The sequence below is a fragment of the Hyperolius riggenbachi genome, chromosome 4 (genome assembly GCF_040937935.1).
Source record: "Hyperolius riggenbachi isolate aHypRig1 chromosome 4, aHypRig1.pri, whole genome shotgun sequence".
Taxonomy (NCBI): Eukaryota; Metazoa; Chordata; class Amphibia; order Anura; family Hyperoliidae; genus Hyperolius; species Hyperolius riggenbachi.
In genome coordinates, this window is record NC_090649.1 from 301764023 (window position 1) to 301789727 (window position 25705).

General features: G+C 43.1%; 1 protein-coding gene across 1 annotated transcript in view; it reads left to right on the forward strand.

The window, feature by feature from the left end:
- The window catches only part of ENPP1 (ectonucleotide pyrophosphatase/phosphodiesterase 1), a 208465-nt gene that overhangs the window by 148655 nt on the left and 34105 nt on the right, over positions 1 to 25705 (forward strand). Inside the window, exons 16-20 of the mRNA XM_068231575.1 lie at positions 346 to 415; positions 1601 to 1688; positions 1769 to 1941; positions 5068 to 5119; positions 20738 to 20889. Coding sequence (XP_068087676.1) covers positions 346 to 415; positions 1601 to 1688; positions 1769 to 1941; positions 5068 to 5119; positions 20738 to 20889 — 535 coding nt within the window. The remainder of the gene's footprint in view (positions 1 to 345; positions 416 to 1600; positions 1689 to 1768; positions 1942 to 5067; positions 5120 to 20737; positions 20890 to 25705) is intronic.

Genomic DNA, 25705 nt, shown 5'->3' on the forward strand with positions numbered 1-25705 from the left:
CGTTTTTCTTATTTACATTCTTATGTATTATTACATTATTGTTGACTTTTGATTATTTACTCTGATTTATGTATAGCTTGAATTATTTTTGGCAACACGTTCGACACGTATATGGATCGAACGACTAAAGAGTGTTATTTGCTTTGTTTGTTATTCATTACCATCTCCATTTAATTATTGATTTAAAATAAAAACAATTTTTTTAAAAAAAGGGGAAATTTAAAAAAATGTTCTGTGTCTTGTCTTGTGTGTGTATGGCCACATTTAGTTTGACATTTAAGCAATCTAAAAATGTGATTAAAATTAAATTGTATTGATTAAAAATTATATTATTTTATGCTTTAGGTCTAGAAGTGAGATAAAAGGCTGCCATGGGGGGTTCCATGGTTCTGACAACCTTTTCAAGAATATGCAGGTAAACTATTTCGGTGACCAGCTAGAAATTGTTGTAATATAAGCTTTATGAGTTTATTTAGCTCAGGAAATTCAAGTTAGTACAAAGTTTTGCAGTTTTAAACAAAAATATGCATGTACTGGTAGATACATATATAGAACTATTCATTAGGCCACTATGCTATGCTAGATAGAAATCACATACAGGTAGTCATCGACTTACGAACGACCCGCCGATATTAATGGCATGGATTCTGAGTTTCCATGGGAACAAGTCAAGTTTTAAAAAATTCAATGAAAAAATGGCTTTTAAACTTGTATAAGCAGGTGCAGAGGGAAGGGGTGACACAGAGGGGGACACTGGAGGCACAGAGGAGGTACAGGGGAAAGAGATGGCACAGTTTTCTGAAATAAGAACAGATTCAGGTTAAGAACGAACCTACAGTCCCTATCTCGTTTGTTAACTGGAGGACTACCTGTTCTGTAAATCAAAACTGTTAGCAGAGCTATAGGTAATTTATGAATTATTTTCAAATGGTTTAATTAATACTGCAACAGTTATAAATATATAAATAATGGCATAGCCATTACTTTTTTTTTATATGTCTCCTGTATTAACTAAGCAACCAGACTTCTAAATGATTTGCTGAAATAGCATTAGCTATGCTGGTGCTATTTCATAAGTACAGGGAAAACTGATCTGAGGGGCATATAGAAGAGGCAAATGCTGAATTCAGAATGCTACAGAATTCGGAATGTATCAGTTTTTTTTAAAGAGACTCAGAGCTGAGTCACACTAGTGGTTTTTTTACTTACTCGGGGCTGTCCTCCTTAGCGCCTCCGTTAAGCCACAATCTGCTCCGGTAAACGGCTCAGTGACGTCAGCGGGGTGTCTTCTTCGCATGTGCAGACCTGCGCAAGCGCAGAAGGCACCAGCTGATGTCACTCAGTCAGACTGAGCTCGACTGAGCCGCGTATCGGGGGTTGACTGCGGCTGAACGGAGGACTGCGGGAGGACAGCGAGGGACACATCCATGCTTATGGGGCTGGAGGAAGCCCCGGGTAAGTAAAAAACGGCAGGATGACTCATCTCTGAGTCTCTTTAAGAAACTAATATAATTATCAAGATGATGACAAAGCTGATGGTGATAGTGGAGATGATGTAGTACTGGAAGTAATAGTAGTAAAATAATAATCATTTTTACAGGGTCTCTTTATTGGCTATGGTCCAAAGTTCAAGTTTAACACAGAAGTACAACCCTTTGAAAACATAGAAATCTATAATTTGTTGTGTGGTAAGTGTTTTTAGTAATATTAATGTTCAGTTTTATGTATTCTGATGTTCCTTTTTTAATATTCATAATATGTGTTGTAGATTTGTTAGGAATTGAGCCTGCAGCCAATAATGGAAGCCATGGTAGTCTTAACCATTTACTTAAACAGCCAATTTATGAACCTACTTTGCCAAAGGAGCGATCAGAACCTATGCAGTGCTTGGCTGGACAAGGTGTCTCTGGGAATAATGTTGGATGTTCCTGTAATATACCAGTAAGTGCTTTCTAATGCCAGATTTTGTAACTTCTCGGGGTAGAATTTCTCTCATATTGACCTTTAAAAAAAATCTGTACTGTCCGATTTGTACAATAAAAAACATACCATTCGAGTCATTGTGATCTCCTGGATCCCTCTTTGCCGTTTCCGCTGCTCCCTGCCGCGATCCTGGATTTTGATCGCCAGTTTAAGGCAGTGTTTACAAACAAAAAACATGGCCACTAACCAGGAAGTGATGTTTGTGTGTATATATATATATATATATATATATATATCATGTTACAGTATACTATAAGTTTTTATTACATAGTGAATTATCTGCACTCCTGCTTTCTCAGCATGTGACAGGCAGCAGCTCCCTACCCCCTCAGCACAACACAGACAAGCTGAAAGTGAGCAGAAACCTGTCTGTAAGGAATACACAAAGCACACACAGAGCCTGCAGAGGGGCGTGCATAACTTCTCCCTGTCACAGCAGAGGCAGTGCATTTCTCTCTGGGTCGACAAAGCTTGACAAAGAAAAGAAGATTAGATATATTACAGAGACAGTGCAACTAGAGAAAGCTGCAGTAATTCAGACCACATTAGAACAAGTATAGGAACTTATAGGATAGAAGAAATAAGGCTGAAAATGTTGTTACAGATCTCGTTAAGGGCCAGATACATGCCTGTTTTGTTTGGATAGGTTTGAAGCAATCATAATACACTTGGAGAAATTTTACCTATATATATATATATATATATATATATATATATGTATATATATATATATATATATATATATCAGGCATGGGCAAACTTGGCCCTCTAGCTGTTATGGAACTACAATTCCCACAATGCATTACAGGAAGCTGACAGCCACAGTCATGACTCATAAAGACAAATGCATTGTGGGACTTGTAGTTCCGTAACAGCTGGAAGTCCAAGTTTGCCCATGCCTGATATATATGAATGCAAAAAGTTTCATCTGAAAGCGTTTGCACATATGTAGCTGAAAGAGTAAATTATTAGTTGATCCTGAACCTAGTTTGTGTTTTTACATGTGTCTGCACCAACTGAACTGGTGCTTCCATTTTTTTCTCATATGAAAACATTTACTTAGCCATAAATGTAGATTCACGTTGGTTCTCTCCACATCACCACTGGGAGTTACATGTCTAGTCCACACATACTTGTTTGTATGTGTGCAGGTAAACTTTATGTGCTTTGCGGCAACGTAATGTATAATTCACAACTCACAAGTACAATTAACAATTATGTGCAAGTTATATTTAAAGAGGAACTCCAGTGAAAATAATGTAATAAAAAAGTGCTTCATTTTTACAATAATTATGTATAAATGATTTAGTCAGTGTTTGCCCATTGTAAAATATTTTAAATCCTTGATTTATATTCTGACATTTATCACATGGTGACATTTTTACTTCTGGCAAGTGATGTAGCTGCTGCTTGCTGTTTTGGCAGTTGGAAAGAGCTGTAAACAGCTATTTCCCACAATGCAACAGGGTTCACAGACAGGAAACCACCAAGAGTACGTACTCAGAATTTCTTTGAGGGAGGGGTTTCACCTCAATATCAGCCATACAGTGCCCCCTGATGGTCTGTTTGTGAAAAGGAATAGATGTCTCATGTAAAAGAGGGTATCAGCTACTGATTGGGATAAAGTTCAATTCTTGGTCGGAGTTTCTCTTTAAACTGCCCTGCCTGAGTTATCTCATTTTAGACAACTTTGGGTAGGGTTGCCTTAGCCAGATAACTGGGGTTGCCTAATGCAGTCTAATGCAGAGTGGCAGGAGTGCTTCATAATATACCTTTTCCAGATGCAGGCTTCACTATTGAGCAGTGTTGTAATGCTGACACTCTCCTCTAGGTCCTGATCACATGATACAACATGTGATTGGAACCTGAAGGAGGATGACAGAATTACAGGGCCGCTCAGTGGTGGAAGTGGAGATCAGCTCTGTAAATGCTGATATTCTCTCTTTGGTTCCTGATCACATGTTATATCACCACTTGGTGGTAGAAGTGAAGAAACAATCCTGTAAGGGAGAGCAGGGCTGTCTGGAATAGAGTAAATAGCAGGGAAAAGGTCAAAATAAAAAAGCACAATGATTTAGGGCTGTAACAATTATGGATGCATGGGGGGTTGCCCCATTTTTTTTTTTTTTTTTTTTGAGAGCAGGAAATTCCCAATAGGCAACTGTATATTCCGTTTAATCAAAAAAAAAATATACACAGTGTATCCTGCTCATTTATAATTTAACTATTCTATTAATTGCGTTTTATTTTTGAATTTGCATACTACTTTTGACTAAAATTGAAATTTGATTTTCAGTAACTAGATTATGTAGGAACTGCTTTTCATAACTGCAATTAAAGCATAAGCTTTTTACATCTGGGCTTGTTTTTTTTTTGTTTTTTTTCAAGATTTTACCTCATTTCTAAAAAAAAACAAAAAAAATGTCAGTGTAAAATGTGCACAAAAGCAGAATGCAATGAAAATCATTTAAACTATATATACTTACTGTAGTTTTGAAAGGGAAATGTTGTCTTATTATTTTGGAGTCTTCTTCATCATAGTTTTTGTCTTATAAAGAACCAACATTTTTCAGAGGATGACAGGTCTGGAGTTTAACTTTTGGATGCTGCTACAATGTGTGGTCACAGACCATGTTTATTTGGGAAGGGAATCTAATCTCTTGCAGTGATTTAAAATACACATTTGTGTTTTTAATCAGGTGCTATCTGAGGGTCTAAAGAGCATGGCCATCCAATCTTAGCCTTCAGCTTTGTCCCTCGCAGACATTTTTGCATGTTTTCGTTTTAGCATTACATGACTTTTCCATTTTGTTTTTCCAGTACCAACCTTTTTGAAATGTATGCTGGAATCAAATTCAAAATGAGCATTTTTTTGTATAAAACAGTAACATTTCCCAATTTCAACATTTGCTATCGTTTCCTTGTGCTTTTTTAATTAAATATATAATTTAAATGAGTGAAAGATTAACACATTCTATTTTTTTTTTATTACTTTTAATTACTATCTCTCCTTTTTAAAAAATGAGTTTTATGAGCAAAATGTGTTTAAAATAAAATCACCAATATTTTCTTTCTTCCTTGCAGACTCTAACAAAACCAGGATTTAAGGCACAATTAACAATGACTTCAGAACAAGGTAAATGGCATGCATGTAGAGCTTCTGAATAGAAATTAAGGCCCAGATTTTTTGAAGCAGGTGTTTTTGGATTTGGGTGACACTATATCACTAATGCTATAGGGCGCACCCTGCGCAAGAGTAATTTGGGGTTCCAGGATTCACCGGATCCCGAATTACTTCTCCCTCTGAGTTGCTATGACTTGGAGGGGAATAGTATTTTACGCCTTCAGGAATTTGTGGGGCAGCAGGGTGAGCCGTCGCCATGCGCCCAATTCACCGACGACTTACTCATACGTACACCAGATTTACTGAGGTTGGAAGGCAGTGGAGAATCTGTGTGATCCACCAATCCTAAATAATGAACATAGCTGCATATATGTATTAAAGACTGACGCTGATAGGCCCCTTCAATATAGTAGCCTACCATCTTCTTTGAAATAATTAACACTTTACACTTTCTCTGTAAGCACAGCGGGCAGGCGGGCAGCTCTCACTCACCTGCCAGAGGCGCCTGCAGTGTGTCCTTGTGTGTTCAGCATCCGCTGGCTTCTTGCTACTTTCTGTTTCTTCTGCACCTCACGTGATTATGCAAGGTGCAGGAGATCGGGCGTCTGCCGGCTGGTGCTGAACACGCAGAGACACATCATGGAAGCCTGTAACAGATCAGTGAGAAACTCCAGTGTGTGCCTCTTCCCTGCAGCCAGGCTCTGCATTACAATCCTTCTCCCCGCTGATGTCACCGGATAGCTGGGAGAGATTTAGGTATGTGAGGAATGTCTTCAGTCATCTGGTGTGAGTGGTGCTGTGCTGGCTTCCTTCCCTCACTATTGTTAAGACCTTTCTTTTTTCCACTCCAGGTTACGCCAGTTGCATTTACTATCCTGATAATCATCACTGTTTTCCACTGTGGGTGTTCCTGCTTTATCTCCCTAGGGTGCTGGCTCTGCACTCTTTCACTCCATATATTACTGTAAGGATCCCTCCTGTAGCGTATTCTGTCCGTTGCAGTGGAGCTGCAAAAGGACAGTTCTGGCTTATCTGCTTGCATTCGGTTGTGCATTTGCAATGGGTCTCATTGTCATTTGCAATCGCTCTGCAGTTCTGGGCAGCTCAGCATGCTGTCATCATTCCACCAATTGCTTGTTGCAGCTGAGCTGTGGCCAGATAGGCCTGGATTTCCTGCATGCATGTTGTTACATAATACTGCATGTATTTCTTAAGGGAGTCCTTTGCATTCACAGCCAGCTAGCAAATGGTAATCAAGCCAGCTCAGGATTGAGTAATTACCATTCAGCTGTGTGTAGATTTGCATACCTGCATCCATTGGCTGATGCCAGCATAAAAGTCTGCCTCCCATTTCTTACCCCGCCCGTCATAGTGGTCACTACGCTGATCTACGGGCACCTTGTTACTCTGTATAGTTCTGTTATTGTAGTTCTATGCGACCTTATTACTTGTGCTTTACCTAGTTCTTGATAAATATATATGCAGACTTGCTAATATATATTTATCTGTTAGTTGAGCCGTTTGTTATTTTTCTTATTATTGTGTATTGCCTAGTTTCATGCTTGGTGGGCGTTCGCTGCATCTGCAGTGGATCAGTGAAGTCCATTGTCCAAATAGCTTGGATTCTGTCATCACCACCTTGGTGACTGGAGTATTCCTGCTACTTTAGTTTCTGGGAACGTAACTATAGGCTGCAGTTGCTATTAGTTACATTCTATCCTGTAGTCTTGCCTGGGTGGATGCTTGCTGGTGACTGTTGTTAGCCTGCTTGCTCTGCTTCTGTGGACGTGACTGTGAGCTGCAGTTGCTACTAGTTACACTCCAATCTATAGTCCTGTCTTGTACCTGTCTGAATGCTTGCTATCGCTAAGGCAGCACAGTGCGAACTAAGGCAGCGCAACATCGCACTGCGCTGCCATTGTGTTTATTTGTAGCATTATCGGAAGCCCTGAGCTGCAGTTGCTCTGGGCAGCCTGTGTAGCCTCTTCCATTATCCAGCTCTTATCCTTGTTGTACTGGGTGGTCAGAAAGTATGACCCCCCAGCATTACATTATGATGGACCAAACACAAAATCACATGGAGGAGGCTTCTAACACCGTGTGTTATTGTTCCCTATCTTTTGAAAGATTTGAAAAGCTTGACTGTGAAACAGCAAGCAAATTTATACCAGAATTGGTTAGATTCTTGTTAAATCCAGATTTTCAGACTTCAGCATTTTCTACCTGGGCTGATCAGATGCACTCTGTTTAACCACTTAAATGGAACCTTAACTGTGGGGGAAAAAAAATTCACTTACCTGGGGCTTTCCCAAGCCTCCTGCAGCCGTCCTGTGCCCAGGGCCGGCCTTAGGTTTCACAGCGCCCTGAGCGTAACCAGATTTTGGTGCCCCCCCCCCATTCATCCTCTTCGCAGGCACGCACGCACGCACACACACACGCACACACACACACACGCCTAACTGTATATAGGCAGCAGATACGCCCTTTAGTGTATATAGACAGTCAAAACAGATTCCCCCCCCCACTTTTTTGTATGTAGGTAGATCCCCCCCTTTAGTATCATATAGGCAGATCCCCCCCCTTAGTGTATATAGGCTACTAGTCTTATATATGTAGGCAGATCCCCCCCTTTAGTATATATAGGCTGCCTATATATACTAAAGGGGGATCTGTCTACATAAACAAGACTAGCAGCCTATATACACTAAGGGGGATCTGCCTATTATAGGCAGATGCCCCCCTTAGGCCCCCTTTACACTTAATCAGTTGTTATGCGTTAGTGTGCGTTAGTACGCGTTTTTTCCATAGCAGTGCATTGGTAAGAAGATTTCAGTTAAAACGTGTTAAGTGTGAAAGGAGCCATAGGAACACATGAGACTTACTTTGAAAACCAGTTTTCTTTCCGTTTTAACTGAGAGCAACTGATTAAGTGTAAAGGGGCCCTAAGTGTATATAGGCTGCTAGTCTTGTACATGTAGGCAGATCCCCCTTTAGTGTATATATAGGCAGATCCCCCCCTTTAGTGTATATATAGGAAGATATATACACTAAGGGGGGGGGATCTGCCTATATATACACTAAATGGGGGATCTGCCTACATATACAAGACTAGTAGCCTATATACACGAAGGGGGATCTATCTATTATAGGCAGATCCCCCCCTTAGTGTATATAGGCTACTAGTCTTGTAGGCAAATCCCACCTTTAGTGCATATATATTAGGCAGATCCCCCCTTAGTGTATGGGCAGCACGGTGGCGTAGTGGTTAGCTCTCTCGCCTTGCAGCACATGTTCCCTGGTTCGAATCCCGGCCAGGACGCTATCTGCAAGGAGTTTGTATGATCTCCCCGTGTCTGTGTGGGTTTTCTTCGGGCACTCCGGTTTCCTCCCACAAACATACAGATAAGTTAACTGGCTTCTCCCTAAAAGATTGTCCCTAGACTATGATACATGGAAAATATACATACACATATGACTATTCTAGGGACTATATTGTGAGCCCCTCTGAGGGACAGTTAGTGACAAGACAATATATACTCTGCACAGCGCTGCGTAATATGTCAGCGGCATATAAATACTTAAACAAATAGTGTATATATAATATATACTAAGGGGGATCTGCCTAATATATATATATATATATATATATATATATATATATATATATATATATATATACACACTAAAGGGGGGATCTGCCTACATATACAAGACTAGTAGCATATATACACTAAGGGGGGGATCTGCCTATTATAGGCAGATCCCCCCCCCCCTTAGGTAACATAGGCTACTAGTCTTGTAGGCAGATCCCCCCTTTAGTGTGTATGTATACAGGCAGACCCCCACTTAGTGTAATATATATATATATATATATATATATATATATATATATATATATATATATATATATATATACATATATACAGTATATAGGCTTAGTCTGTAACACCACAAAAGCATATATTGGGGTCCTGGGGAGCAGAGCCTTACTTTTACTGGTGGTCATGGGGAGATGGACAGCCCAGGTCTCGAGGACAGTCACACTCACTGTCACAGCCAGGTCAGGGCAGGGTGGCTGGCACTGGCACACCGCGCGCTTCCATCCTCCTATCATGATGGGGCCGGCGCGGGGCGGAGACTCTCACAATGCCTCCAAGAGGTCCCAGCAGTTGCTGGTCTTCGCCCCCATCACCCCCAGCGGCACCAGGGGGCGGAGCCAGAGGGAGACAGACCGTGCGTGCAATCCAGCTGGAGCACGCAGCCGCCGGCCGCCGCAAGTAAGAAAAAAAATTACAATATGCGGCCAGGGCGGCAGGAGAGTGGCGTGGCACCCCCCCCTGGAGGACGGCGGCCCGGCGCCCTGAGCGATCGCTCCGGTCGCTCAGGTCAAAGGCCGGCCGTGCCTGTGCCCGCGCCAGTCCTTCGATGCCCTCCGGTCTCCCTCTAAGTTTCGTTTTCGGCCGACTGCCAGTCGTCCTCCGGCAAAGCGTCCTCTTCTTCCGCATTCCCCGTTGTAAAGAGCCGTAAAGCACCATCTGCATGACGCAAGACGCGTCATGCGGACGCGCTTTACGGCTCTTTACGACGGGGAATGCAGAAGAAGAGGACGCTTTGCCGGAGAACGACTGGCAGTCGGCCGAAAACGAAACTTAGCCGCGGAGGGAGACCGGAGGGCACCAAAGGACCGGCGCGGGCACAGGACGGCTGCAGGAGGCTTGGGAAAGCCCCAGGTAAGTGAATTTTTTTCCCCCACAGTTAAGCACCGGCTGCGTTTGTTATGATCTGTGCTGCGTGGGCTCTTCAGCCCCCAGCACAGATCAGGTGGCAGGCAGGGCGATTAGACTCCCCCCCTTTTTTTTCCCACTAGGGGGATGTCCTGTTGGGGGGGTCTGATCACCGCTTGCTGTGCCTAGCAGGGGGGGGGCCCTCAAAGCCCCCCTCCGCAGCGCTATTCTCCCCTCCCTCCCCTTCGCAATATAGGTGGTACAGGACAGCGATCCATCCTGTACGCCTCAGATAGGCTTCAGCCTATCAGATGGCGATGATCCCTGGCCAATCAAAGGCCGGGGATCGCCGATCTCCTTTAAGGCGCTGCTGTGACAGCAGCGCCGTACAATGTAAACACTGGGGATTATGTCCCCGGGTGTTTACATTTAGCCTGCGAGCCACGATCGGAGGCTCGCAGGCTGTTCACGGAGCCCCCTGCCGTGAACTGACAGGAAACATGGAAACACAGGTGCGACCAGCCGCTGGTCGTTAAGTGGTTAAGGGCAAGCTTTTTGATTGGCAGTTGATGTTTTGAACTACACTTCTCTGAGAGAAAAGCCTTTAGAATTCATAGCTTTTGTGATCTATAACTGTTTAAGTATATCTCCATCAACCTCTTAATTAACTCCTGATTGCTAGTCAATCAGATGTCTCTTCAGCAGTATTTAAAAGCAATCTGTATGCAGCAAAGTCTAAAGTCTTGCATAAAACTAAACGTAAAAGTTCCAGAAAATGTTCACAACCAGCAGTGTCTTCCTTAATAACCACACATCAGACCCATAGTCAGACTCTGTCATTAGCAGATAATAAAATTCAATTGTCATTCATTGGAGTCAAATGGACCTATGAAACTATCAATGAACTTTCCTTGTTAGCCAGGGAGAATAAAGATTTTTGTTTAAAACAATTGTCTGAATATTCTTATGAGGAAATTAGTATTGAGCAAATCAAATTGTATGTGCAGCAAGGAACATTTGCATATTCTGCAGTTCAACACTTATTACAAGTCCTAGACGTTCTTTAAGTGGATCCGAGATGAACTTTTACTCATTGAATAATTGTGTTCCTTTTCTATTGCTTATAGGGCATTCCTCAAGCCAAATACTTTTTTGTTTTAATACTCTAATTCCCTGTAAACTAAACAAGCCTCGCCCACAGTTTTTCAAAGAGCCTTGGCAGTAGCAAGTGCTCATGGGAGCTTAATCTGGGCAGGAGGAGGGGGAGGTATTATTAGCCAGAGATTTCAGAGGCAGAGGGGAGGAGGGAGGAGGAGGAGGATTAGGTTTTGTTCACAGGAGATGCAGATAAGCTTGCCTGTTTGTAATGTTTACAAACAACATGGCCGCTCTTGTATCACAGAAAGAAATAATCATATTCTATTGAAGCTGTTCGCAGCTAGATTTGCTGTGTAAACTATCTAAACTTTAGATAAAATATATAGACAATTTACTTGTTATAGTTAGTTTTTCATCTCAGATCCGCTTTAAGCAGGGGTGCGAAGATGGAGACCGAGAGCCCAATATAGTGTAGTAAGTTATGTACAAGTTGGAGAAAATATGAAACGTAAGTATTGTACTTACAAACCTGGGTTGCTCCAAAGCAACCACTGTATAAGCAGGTGGGGAGATTAAGCCTGACCCCACTCAGGACTAAGACGTCGCTCTCTGTGGAAGAAGAAAGGAGGGTATTCACCCTTCCACCAAGGGTGGATCACTTTGTGTACAAGGATACAGAGGCGCCAGTAGGATAAAATAAGATAAAAAGTTTAAAACGTTTTTCGGTGGCGGTGGTGGACCGTCCACACATAAACAGACCAACGAGAGCTGTTGATTGTAGAAAAGGCAATTTATTCACATACTCCTAAATAAAAGCGCAACGCGTTTCACGGGCAAACATCCCGCTTCATCAGGCAATACAAGAACGGAGTATCTCACTAAAAATGACAGAAATGTAAAGCATATCAGGAAGCTGAACACAGATGTGAGGGGTAGCAAAAGAAAGGGGGGATTTATTCATTCTGGTGCATAGTATATGGATTACTATAATAGTATGTGTGGGATATTTATTGTGGGGTACATGGGGAATGGGAGGGGGCAGCTTGTGCAACAGGTGCACAAAGAATGGGAGGGGACAGCATGTGTGGAGATGTGAGTGAGGAGGCCTGGGGGTGGATGGGTATAGGAGAATGGGATCGGTGCTGGCTGGAGTGGGTCCAGGAATTGGGTTAAGGGCAAGCTATTGCAAGAAGGGTGTGCATGGTGATAAGTTTGACCTGTAATGGGAAAGGTATTGAAGGAGTGCAAATAACAGACATTCTTCAGTTCAAATAAGTAACAATGTGCACCCATAGTTTTTGACCACAATGGTAACCAATAATTAAGAAGGAAGAACAAGCGTAAAATGAAGAGGAAGGTCGCACTTACCGGCTCTGTGTCAAAAGATAGCTTGGCACCTCTGTGCCGAGCGACCTGCGAGTGGTGTTTATGTAGGGAGACTGATTGAATGTCCCGTCTGGAGCGCGGGAGAAATTGGGGGCGTGACGCATGGACTGAGCTACCACCAATCGGTGTCTATTGTAGGCGGGCTTGTGGGTGATGGAAGGGAAAGGGGGCGACTATGATGAACGAGTGTCCTGTGTGTGGGCGGGTAAGGAGGTGACGTGGCATGACGCGCACGTAGCGGCCTGCGTCCAGGCAACATGACGCGTGTGTGTCTCCGTGTAGGGAAGGCGCGCATGCGCGATATACGCAAGTGACTCTGGTAATGGTGAGAAAGGGGTTGTGTCCTGGCGGTGGCCTGCGCCTGCGCGAAGGTGCCGGGAGTGACCATGCCGCCATATTGATTGTGGGAAGAATACGGCCAGCAATAGGATACTGTAGTAGCAGCGCCTAGGTCAGCAATGCATACAAAAATTACACCAACACTTGGAGCTAATCTTATTACAATAACAGTTATGGACCGATTAACACATGTCCGCGATGTATATGGCTTTTGTTAGAATGCTGTTAAGTAATACATAGTACCAGAAGTACATTGTCACCATCTAGTGGTGTATATGCAGAATACACGAGATTCTGATTTGTGTGCCCAAAATTACTATGTAGAGCACATGAGTATAAGAGAACACACACATACACACGTACATATATCCACACACACACACTTACACATATACATATATATATATATATATATATATATGTACACATACATACACATACAAATATACATACACATACACATACATACACACACATACACATGCACACACACACACACACGCAGAAAACAAGCAAATTTTGGAACAAGGTACAAATGAAATGAAGTAAAATAAATTAAAATAAAATAAAATAAAATAAAAATAAAGAATAAAATATAATAGAACAAATGTACATACATGTGTATATAAAAAGGAAAGCACATTTGACATGGATATATATCTAACAGAAGGATCATAAATTATCAACTAATTCTTACAACGGCAACATTCCAAACCTATAAAATGATCACAATGAGGGAGATAAAAGAGAAGAAAAGCAGAAAATGCGTCTATTTTACTTTATCTTTAGACGCCTAGGTTCAATCTATAAAACTTGCTTTTAAAAAAGAGAGGACTATATTAAAAAGAGAAAAGTATTAACTGTTAAAGTGGTGAATTAAAAGATTTTTTCAAGCACTTCATTTAGACCACCTGGAGATAGGGTCTTCAATATTTGAATCCAGAACATTTCACGTTTCTTGAGAGAGTCAAAAGAGTCGTGGCGGTTGTGCGGAATGGACTCGATGAACGTGATACGGAGGAGTGAGGGGTCACTATTATGGTGGGTGGAAAAATGACGCGAAACACTGTGCAATGCTTAAGCAGGGGTGCAGCTAAGGTTTTTGTGGCCCCAAGCGGACTGCAGGAAGTGGCCCTATCCTTATGGGCGTGGTTATCCCGCCAAAAAGTGGCGTGGCATGACAGGTGGGTGGAGAAGGAGGATGGGACGGGGGGTGTTTGCACCGAAAAATGGGCATGGGGGGTGTTTGCTACGGCCGTGACCATGACATTGAAAATAAATGCAATGTGGGCAACATTTTCAGCAGAAAAATGCAATTTAAGCCACATTTCAGCAGAAAACAAACGCAATTTGGGCCACATTTTAGCAGAGAACAAACGCAATTTGGGTCACATTTCAGCAGAAAACAAATGCAATTTGAGCCACATTTCAGCAGAAAACAAACACAATTTAAGCCACATTTCAGCAGAAAACAAATGCAATTTGGGCAACACTTCAGCAGAAAAACGCAATTTAGGCCACATTTCAGCAGAAAACAAATGCAATTTGAGCCACATTTCAGCAGAAAACAAACACAATTTGGGCCACATTTCAGCAGAAAACAAACGCAATTTAGGCCACATTTCAGCAGAAAACAAACGCAATTTGGGCCACATTTAAGCAGAAAACCAACGCAATTTGGGCCACATTTCAGCAGAAAACAAATGCAATTTAGGCCACATTTCAGCAGAAAACAAATGCAATTTGGGCAACACTTCAGCAGAAAAACGCAATTTAGACCACATTTCAGCAGAAAACAAACGCAATATGGGCCACATTTCAGAAAAACAAAAAAAGAATTTACTCACCTGACAGAAGTCTTCTCTCCCGGTCAGCCTCTGGCGCGCAGCTTCCCCAGACTGCAATCTCCCGCGCTGAATTGAATAGCAGGGCTACGGACGCCAGTACAGGGCTTCGGACGCCATCTTCCCGTAGCGCTGCTCTGCCGGCCGCAAGCCCAGTGCGGACAACAGTGTGACCCAGAGGCGTAGCTAGGGTTTTCAGCGCCCAGGGACAGACAGTTTTTTTCGCCCTCCCCATCCTGACAGTCCTGCGGTGAGCAAAAATGGGCGTTGCCACACATCACAATGTGGAGCTGGGGAGGGAAGGAGCGCACAATCGAGGGGGCTGGAGAGGGAAGGAGCGCACGACCGAGGGGGCTGGGGAGGGAAGGAGCGCACGACCCAGGGGGCTGGGGAGGGAAGGAGCGCACGACCGAGGGGGCTAGGGAGGGAAGGAGCGCACGACCGAGGGGGCTGGGGAGGGAAGGAGCGCACGACCGAGGGGGCTGGGGAGGGAAGGAGCGCACGACTGAGGGGACTGGGGAGGGAAGGAGCGCAGGACCGGGGGGCTGGGGACGGAAGGAGCGCATGGTCGAGGGGACTGGGGAGGGAAGGAGCGCACGACCGAGGGGGCTGGGGAGGGAAGGAGCGCACGACCGAGGGGGCTGGGAGGGAAGGAGCGCACGACCGAGGGGGCTGGGGAGGGAAGGAGCGCATGACCGAGGGGGGTGGGGTGTTGAGGCTGGTAAGGGAAGGAGCGCATTGCTGGAGAGTGAAGGAGCGCACGACTGGGGGGGGGGGAGGAAAGCTGGGGAGGAAGTGAGGGAAATTCGAGGTTGCTTGGAGGTGAGAGAGTGAGGGCACATTGAGGGTACTTGGGTGGGCACTTTCTGGATGCAGGGGGAGGATGAGAGAGAGTGAGGGCACACTGAGTGGTGACAGAGCAATAGAGCATTGTAAGTGTTGGGTAGGAGTACATGAGGGCACATTGGGGGTTCTGAGAGGAAAGTGCTGGTTATAGGGCACTATAGCAGGATGAGAGAGCATGGGCTGATTGAAGATGCAGGGGAAAAGAGAGGCAAACAGTGGAGACTGCTGCGTGGAATGAGACTAGAGACCAATCTTACCAGATTCCCCAGACCAGGCTTCTGTGTAACTTCTGCGACGCGGTCACGTGTTCCCCGCACCGGAGGTGTACAGCACCAGTCCTTTAAATCTCCCCCAAGCTTTCTGGCTCTGCTCCGTCAGGGACCTGGCTAATCCGTACAGTTGCCAATCACATGTGGATTCTCTCACCCTGTATGGCAGGCGGGGGAGTTGCTTGCTAGCAGGCACTGAGCTAGCACATGGCCTGGCTGAACCCATCCAATAGGCTTCAATGGGGGGGCGGAGTTGGTGTTCAAAGTGCACTGCAGTCGGACAGTCCTCACCCATCACCAGCGAATGGATCTGGCTGGCCTGGCTCTGCGTTCCACTGCAAATGCACGCTGCGCGGTGGTGCGGCAGCTGCGTGTGACGTCACTGGGGACGTCACAGAGGGAGACACGGCCAGGGAGTTCCGAGCAATGCAGGGGGAGAGGGAATTAAAAAACCATCACAACGACGTCACAGAGCCTCCGAGGCCCCTAAAGACATGAGGCCCCGAGCGGCCGCTTGGTCTGCTTGGTGCCTGGCGGCGCCCCTGGCTTTAAGAATAGGAAATACCCAAGTAATGATCTAGTTAATTGAGTTGATTCTTTGTCGGGAGTAAACCAAGCCAAGTCCACTCCAACTAGCTTCCTACAGACTAGTCCAACTGTAAATTATGCCCAGAATAATTGTTTAGTTCCTGACAAGAATGAATGGGATCCTCCGTTTGAAAAATGGGAAATTGAAGCTTTGATTCATGAATTGGAGAATGATCGAAAAAATTTCTATGAATTCTACACTGCTAACAGTAACATAATTTTGCATGCATGCACTGAGTCTGCTTTTTCTTTGATTGAAATGAATCTGTGTGTGCATGACTTTGTGATTCCGTTAATTGATGCATGGAATGAGATCTTGAATGATCGCTCTGGGAGTCAGTGTGAGCAACACTCAGTAACCAATGTCAATTCGGTCTCTCCGTTGCCCCTAGCAATGACATCACCTGCTAGCCTTGCTCTAGATGCACACCTTGCTTCTCTAGCCCGTTATAATGGTGACAATAAGTATTTATTGAATTTCTTGCAGAATTGCAACATTTTGAATTCATGTTCTTTCTTCATATCAGCTACAACATTTCAGCAGTTCAGGTTTATTATCTTATACCTGCTTGATAGCAACATGAGAACCTGGGCCGAGGAAGTTGCTGAGGAAAACAAGGAGGTTTTTGATGACCCCCTGGAATTTGTTAAATTGATCACAAAATGTTGCGAAAAAATACAAACAAATTCCTACTGATTTGTTTTGTGCATCCTGCAAACCATATGATCCAGCAGACACCAATGGATGCACTGCATCAGTTCCTGAGTCTCAGCAATCATGTTTGGTGGCCTTAGAACCCCAGCATCTGAATTTTCCAACTTCACAGTTCAAGAACTGTGGTTCAGATTCACAAACTCTGTGTTATGATACTTCCATTTGCACACCTTGCTCTAGTTCCGCGAATGGTTCAGAGCATCTGTTATATAAACCTAAAATTACAAAATCAATGCCTTATCCAGAAAATGTTCCAGTGAATTCACCCTGTACCATGAATTATTCAGTAGTTCTGTCCAATGAAGCTCAGGTCACAGAATCATTATGCTGTCCATCAGGTGCTTCCATGGTTCTGCCCTGCATCATAGACTGTTCAGTGATCCTGTCCAGTGAAGCTGAGGTCACAGAGTCTTATGCTTCACCAAGTACTTTGGAGGCCTAAAGATCTCTAGCAGAGGACTCAGAGGCTCTGCTTACTTCAGTTGGTGTTGCAGTAATATTCACCTGTTTAGCAGCTGTCTTAGAATTACAGTCCACTCTAGCAAAACTTGATGAATCTCTGTCCAGTGAAGCAGAAGCCATTGAAACATTTTCCTCGTCAGCAAGTGTTTTGCAGTCCTGTTTAGTGAGTGTTCCTAAAATCATGCCTAGTATCTTGGAAAATTCTGGTTCTCTGTCCAGTGTGGCAGATGTTCCAGAGTCCCCTTCCTGTCCAGTGAGTTTCTCAGTATTGCCCAGTTCAGTGGGGGTTGCTGCAATACTGACTTGTTAGGCAGCTCTTTTGGAGCTCCAATCCAGTGTAGTTGGCGATAAGTGTCTGTCCAGTTCAGAGGAAGTTGTGGAGACTCTATCTAGTTCAGTGCATACATCAGAAGATTTGTCCTGTCCTGTTAAGGCCCCTAAACATGACTTGTTAATACCCTTGGTGGAATCAGTGACCCCTAAGTCTGATTCTGTATTCTTTAGTGAGAGTCCAGTGGCTGTAGAGTCTAGTCATGATGATTGTGTGCCCTGTCCTGGTTTCAGTCCTATTGTGACCGACTCTGAGGTCCGCAGTTCCTTGACGTGCTCAGAAGTTTCTCTTGTACGAGTGTGCCCAGATGTGCTCTGTGTGCCAGAATGCCCAAGTGTGTCTTATGTGTCAGCGTACTCAGATGCTTCCTTAGTGGTGATATGTTCTGATTTTTTCAGTCTGCCTGCATGCCCAAAGATGGTTCTGGTCCCTGAAAGCCCTGATCTCGATGTTTGTCCTTGTAACCCTGACTGGTATTGCCCTAGGTTCCATAGGGGTTCTTGATAGTTCTCCATGTGAGCCTAAAGGGCGTTCTAATCTCTTGGGATCTCTATGGAGCTTCAAAGTGTTCTGGTAGATTTCTGAGGAAACTTGCCCTGGTGTCTTGGACTGGTTCGACAGTGGATACTATGTTGGAAAGGACAGTTCCAATGGGCATTGCATTAAAAGGTTTGGCATTTTCGGACAGTCCCTGGAAGGTGGTGGGTATCACTCAGAGAGTTTCAGGGGGCTTTTTCCTGAAAATCACTGTTCTGATGGGTATCACACTGGGGCTTGTAGTACTGATTGGCATGGTTCTGGAGGTTCTGGTTCAGATTGGTTCAGTCTCGGTGTGCCTGATTATGGAATTTGGTCTTGTTGGGCTGTCCCAACCTTTATGAGTTATCAGTCAGATCAGTTTGCTGGACTTTCTACATCTGATTTTCTGGTTTGGGCGGTTCAGGAGAATTATGCCAGTTTCTATAGGCGTCTGAAAGCCACCTTTAAAAGAGGGGGGGTACTGTAAGGATCCCTCCTGTAGCGTATTCTGTCCATTGCAGTGGAGCTGCAAACGGACAGTTCTGGCTTATCTGCTTGCATTCGGTTGTGCATTTACAATGGGTCTCATTGTCATTTGCAATTGCTCTGCAGTTCTGGGCAGCTCAGGATGCTGTCATCATTCCACAAATTGCTTGTTGCAGCTGAGCTGCGGCCAGCTAGCCCTGGATTTCCTGCATGCATGTTGTTACATAATACTGCAGGTATTTCTTATTGGGGTCCTTTGCATTCACAGCCAGCTAGCAAATGGTAATCAAGCCAGCTCAGGATTGAGTAATTACCATTCAGCTGTGTGGAGATTTGAATACCTGCATCCACTAGATTTGAATACCTGCATCCCATTTCTTACCCTGCCCATCATAGTGGTCAGTACGCTGATCTACTGGGCACCTTGTTACTTTGTATAGTTCTGTTATTGTAGTTCTATGCAACCTTATTACTTGTGCTTTAGGTAGTTCTTGATAAATATATATGCAAACTTGTTTCATGCTTGGTGGGCGTTCGCTGCATCCGCAGTGGATCAGTGAAGTCCATTGTCCAGATAGCTTGGATTCTGCCATCACCACATTGGTTACTGGAGTATTCCTGCTACTCTATAGGCTGCAGTTGCTATTCGTTACGTTCTATCCTGTAGTCTTGGTAGTTTTGCCTGGGTGGATGCTTGCTGGTGACTGTTGTTAGCCTGCTTGCTCTGCTTCTGTGGACGTGACTGTGAGCTGCGGTTTCTACTAGTTACACTCCAATCTATACCTGTCTTGTACCTGTCTGAATGCTTGCTATCGCTAAGGCAGCACAGTGCACACACCCCCCCCCCCAGCATTACAATTACTCTGTTTGTGTTAGCTACACTGTCCTTATATTGCACTTTATTAGCGTTCCCGTTGTGCCATATGGTTTCTTCTTTGGTCACTTAGTTTTTTGTTATTTCCTCTGAAGTGTTCAGTCCATTTTTGCGCATTCATTGTTTACATGTATTTATTACACTTGTACGTTATGTTCTTGTCTACAGTGCGCTATTACAGTAGTCCTTATTTATTTGTAGGGTTCCTGAGTGTGCGGGATTTATTTATTCATGTGCAATATGATATGTTATTTTGCCACCCCTGCTATGCAAATTTATGGTAATTCACATGTATAAAGGTACATTGTTTAATGTTAACGGTTTCCGCATTTGCAGTATGTAGCGGAACAGTTTCTACATTTCACATGTGTGGTAATGGTTTCTTCATTTGACATATGGGGTAACCGTTTTCATGGCCATGCCCATGCCCATTTTCCGTCACCCACGTCATGGCCACACCCATTCTTTGCCAAGGCGCGTGAAGCACGCCACACTCTCGCTTTCTCCCTGGTGCCCCAGATCTTTTAGGTGACTAGCAATGCCCCTGAAGGATGCAGGAGCTATTGTTATGTTTACACATATGTATAAGACAAAAATTTGTCCCAGAATAATATGCACTGTAAATAATTTTATTTCTAGGTGGCTGTCACTTACAGTACATGTTTTCAATTTGATGGTTTTGACCTCTTAGCAACAGGTTTTGGATTAGTCTATGTCTTTATGGAGATTCTAATTTTTTTCCCAAAAGTTCTAACAGAATGGCAGTTGCTCAGCCCCCAGAATAGTCTGCAAGCAAGTAGGCTGGTTGTCCAACAACTTTGTAGAGATCCTTGCCAGGGATTGCTTTTAAAGCAATAAAGGGAAGCTTTAGCTTCCCCCATGAGCAGAAGGACTGGAACAAAACCTGTCAGTAATCTGTAAGAAACATAAAATTAAATCACTTACTGTAAATGACAGCTACATAGAAATATTAATTTACGGGCATTTTAATCTGGAAATGTCGATCTTATAGGTATGTATTTTAATTTTTTCAGTTTTCGTCATAGTTCCCCTTTGACCCCCCAGTCAGTAATCAGCATGGCATTATTGAACTGTTTGTAAAAGTTTTAATTTAGTTCCATCACTGTTGTCCTCTTCCCTGCCTTACAGTATCTAACACCACAAAGCACAACTTACCATTTGGAAGACCTGTGTATTTACAGGACAACAACTACTGCATCTTATACCAAGACAAATATATAAGTGGATACAGTAATAATATTAAGATGCCACTATGGAGCTCGTATTCAGTTGGAAAATATGTAAGTTTTGAGTTTTTCTTTCATTTGCATGCATGGTTTATAAAGCATATTTAATACTTATACACTTATATATCACTGACACATTTTGTGCAGTGTTTAACAGTTATTATTGCTATTATCATTTTATTATTTTATATCATTCCATCACAAGACGGTAAGATATCAAGGGAGTCAGGAAGCTGTAAACAAGATGAAGTATTTGGCTTCAGGCTAGTGCACACAGAGGGTTAAACCACACACTTTAGGTAGCCAGCATCGCTGACACATGTTGTGCAGTGTTTAACAGTTATTATTACTATTATCATTTCTATTATATTATGTCATTCCATCACAAGACTGTAAGATATCAAAGGAGTCAGGAAGCTGTAAACAAGATGAAGTATTTGGCTTCAGGCTAGGGCACACAGAAGGTTAAACCACACACTTTAGGTAGCCAGCATCTGAGGATTTCTAAATGAGGTACATACAATTTTGGTTTGGAGTGGACAAGCATTTAACATCTTCGAGATCAACGCTTGATTGCAAATTTCCACATTAATCCTTTGTTGTTCAAAAACCATAGATCTGCCACCCCAGCTGACTCCAGGGGCTCATTGTCATGGACGGTTTCGGGGCCGCAGACACGTCCTGGAACCGCCCTTGAAGAAAAAGCGATCGCACTCAATTCACTGCATCGATTGCGCTTCAGATCAATAGAATTTGGATTGATTGTGTAGGAGCATCTGTCTTTTCTCAGCAGAGAGAAGACATCAGCTTAACTGCAGGATGGCTCTTTTGATATGCTAATGAGCAGGAACAAACCCTTGAGTTCAGGAAGCTAATCTCCACAGGGGGGCCATAGAAAGCCAGCTGAAGCGGCTCCAACCAGGCCAAATATGAATGCATGTGGGGTATGGTTTCTTGACGATTATATGGCAACCATACCTCGCACAGCTATAAAATTCATATCGTCTAGTTGGTAAAATCTGGCCATCGTGCTGATATGAAACTCATTGTGATAGTCCGTCCGGTTATTGAGTTATGCCCTTCTCAAGAACTGGACCCGCTGCCCTAGCCATGTCTGATGTCATATTAATCTGTATTTTCCGACAAGTATGAATCTGTTATCCCCCTAAATATAACGTATATCGTTCATAAGTTACGGCATTTTATAAGTTTAGCCCTAAAATCTCTCAGAGGGAATGAACAGTCATTGGCGGGTGACTCAGAGGGGGCCGGCATTGCCACACCCCAAACCAGCTTCATCAAAAGTGTTTGCAAGGGACCACTCCCTGAGACTGAGTCCTCCACATTCCATCTCTACATAGCTGTCTGGTGCTAGCCAGAGGACACATGGCTAGCGGCCATCTTGATCGGCCATCTTGTCTGAGCTGAAACAAAGGACATCTTCCATTTTGCTTGGATTTTAAACTTTGCTGAACTGAACAAAAGGAACTCTACAAGTTTTCCCAGAACGGGCATATTTCCACAAACCCTAAGTATTTTCTCCTCTTTTATTTCATACTGGATATTACTGTTTTAATAATTGTTGATTTTAATAATTGTCTGTATATATTATTTATATTGCTTTCAATAAACCGACGCTATCGTCAGTTGTTGTTCCAGCTACCCTATTATTCAGCATACACAGGAACTGAACTCAGATCTCTGAAGAGACGCTACTATTGTTTGTTGTTGGCTAGACAGAATACAGGGTAACGTTTTTTATTTGTAGATCTAGGCAAAGACAGTCAACGGGCTCCTCTGTCCCATGGTAACAGAGGTGGTGGCAGTTATACCCTGAAATAGTGTGTAAAGTTGTAATTACCGTACCTCACAGGCTCCCTTCTGGTTTGTCTGCGGCCAATTCCCAACGGCATTTCGCGGTCTGACAACTAGGGCTCCTGTGACACTCAAGACTGAAGTGTTGATGATGAATACACTGCTTGTCAGCTGTTCATGCAAACTAGCTTTTTCTGAATGGTGCTTGTAGACAAATTGGTTGATTTGTAATTGGCTACAATAGGAGAGATTATGTGCTTGGCTGAAGACATTTTTAGGTTGCATTTGAAAATCCCAAACAAGTGGCAAAATAATGTAGTTGGGTATACCAGAGGAAAGGAGAAACCATTAAAAAATGATTTATGTGTAGTGTTGCTCGGATACCTCATTATCCTATTCGAGTTTGGTCGAATTCGTATAGTAAACTATCCGAATTCACTCAAAGTCGGATATCCAATATAATCGAATATCCGATTCGACCTCGGATATCCGACGTCACTATCCGAGTCTGTATTCGAGTAAAATATCCGAGCTGGCCTTAAATAGCTTGTAAAACTTGTATTGGAGGTCAATGATGCATGAAACCACCTTTTTTATGAAGAAAAACATCAAGTGATTATGTGGTGATGTAGTAGTTTTAAAAAAGGTCTCAAAAAAAGTAAATTAACTTCATGAAAAGTGTTTGCATGAGAAGGTGTGTCCAAAATGGTTGTTGGAAGTCTTCATTTACGTCGTCTTCATCTTCTTCTTCTTCTGCTATATCTTCTTCTTCTTCTATATCTTCTTCTTCTTCTATATCTTCTTCTTCTTCTTCTTCTTCTTCTTCTATATCTTCTTCTTCTTCTTCTATATCTTCTTCTTCTTCTTCTATATCTTCTTCTTCTTCTTCTTCTTCTTCTATATCTTCTTCTTCTTCTTCTATATCTTCTTCTTCTTCTATATCTTCTTCTTCTTCTATATCTTCTTCTTGTTCTTCTTCTATATCTTCTTCTTCTTGTTCTTCTTCTATATCTTCTTCTTCTTGTTCTTCTTCTTCTTCTATATCTTCTTCTTCTTCTTCTTCTTCTATATCTTCTTCATCTTCTTCTTCTATATCTTCTTCTTCTTCTTCTATATCTTCTTCTTCTTCTTCTTCTATATCTTCTTCTTCTTCTTCTTCTTCTTCTTCTTCTTCTTCTTCTTCTTCTTCTATATCTTCTTCTTCTTCTTCTTCTTCTTCTTCTATATCTTCTTCTTCTTCTTCTTCTATATCTTCTTCATCTTCTTCTTCTTCTATATCTTCTTCTTCTTCTTCTTCTTCTATATCTTCTTCTTCTTCTTCTTCTATATCTTCTTCTTCTTCTTCTATATCTTCTTCTTCATCTTCTTCTTCTATATCTTCTTCTTCTTCTTCTTCTTCTTCTATATTTTCTTCTTCTTCTTCTTCTTCTTCTTCTTCTTCTTCTTCTTCTTCTTCTTCTTCTTCTTCTTCTTCTTCTTCTTCTTCTTCTTCTTCTTCTTCTTCTTCTTCTTCTTCTTCTTCTTCTTCTTCTTCATATTCTTCTTCTTCATATTCTTCATAATCTTCTTCATAATCTTCTTCATAATCTTCTTCATCTTCTATATCTTCTTCATCTTCTATATCTTCTTCATCTTCATCTTCTTCTTCTTCTCCTCTTCTTCTCTATCATTAAAATATTTGTCTTGGTTTTCCTTTCTTTTGTAATATTTTTTTTTACTTCATTTGTGGAAATATATTATTGTAATAACACCATAGTTATATTTGTGTTGATGGCATAATAGGTAGGTAGTGGCACATTGCAAGCCACAGCGCCTTTTTCTGTGTACCCTGGCGGTGGTAAAACACAGACATCAGCAGGAGGAGGAAGTATTTGCAGGCTTGCAGCTATTTGTAGTGTGTGGTAATAGTCGGTCGGTACTCGGTAGGAGAGTGGGTGGGCAGGTGGCAGTAGAAAATAGTTCTTCTTCTGTTCTCCCTGGCAGTGGTAGCAGCACACAGACAGCAGAAGCTCAATGCAGCTACAGGAGGAGGAGTAATGTGTGTCAGGCAGTGTGATGTGACTGACATAATAGGCCCTGGTACCAAGCGGTGGTACCAGGGCCGTAAATGAACATCATGAGGTTCCAGACATCGGTCGCGAAGCCCACATTGTGTCCAATACACAATTGGGACAGCACAGTTTTCAACCCGGACACCTCTAAAATAATAACAATTTTTTTTAAATGATTGCAGCTATTGTTGAGCGTAATAGCTGGTGGCGCTTGGGCAGCAGCACCTTGTAATGTGTTCCCTGGCAGTGGAGAGGAGACACAGACAGCAGGAGGAAATATAACAGCAGGCAGCGTGAGGAGGATAAGTGTGTGTGGCAGACTGGCATTTGGCAGCAGGCAGGAGGGCAGGCAGCGAGACATAGTAGGCCCTGGTACCTAGCGGTGGTACCAGGGCCGTAAATACACATCATGAGGTTCCAGACAGCGGTCGTGAAGCTCACATTGTGTCTAATACACAATTGGGACAGCACAGTTTTCAACCCGGACACCTCTAAAATAATAACAATTTTTTTTTTCAAATTAATGCAGCTATTGTTGAGCGTAATAGCTGGTGGCGCTTGGGCAGCAGCACCTTGTAATGTGTTCCCTGGCAGTGGAGAGGAGACACAGACAGCAGGAGGAAATATAACAGCAGGCAGCGTGAGGAGGATAAGTGTGTGTGGCAGACTGGCATTTGGCAGCAGGCAGGAGGGCAGGCAGCGAGACATAGTAGGCCCTGGTACCTAGCGGTGGTACCAGGGCCATAAATACACGGCATGAGGTTCCAGACAGCGGTCGTGAAGCCCACATTGTGTCCAATACACAATTGGGACAGCACAGTTTTCAACCCGGACACCTCTAAAATAATAACAATTTTTTTTTTCAAATTAATGCAGCTATTGTTGAGCGTAATAGCTGGTGGCGCTTGGGCAGCAGCACCTTGTAATGTGTTCCCTGGCAGTGGAGAGGAGACACAGACAGCAGGAGGAAATATAACAGCAGGCAGCGTGAGGAGGATAAGTGT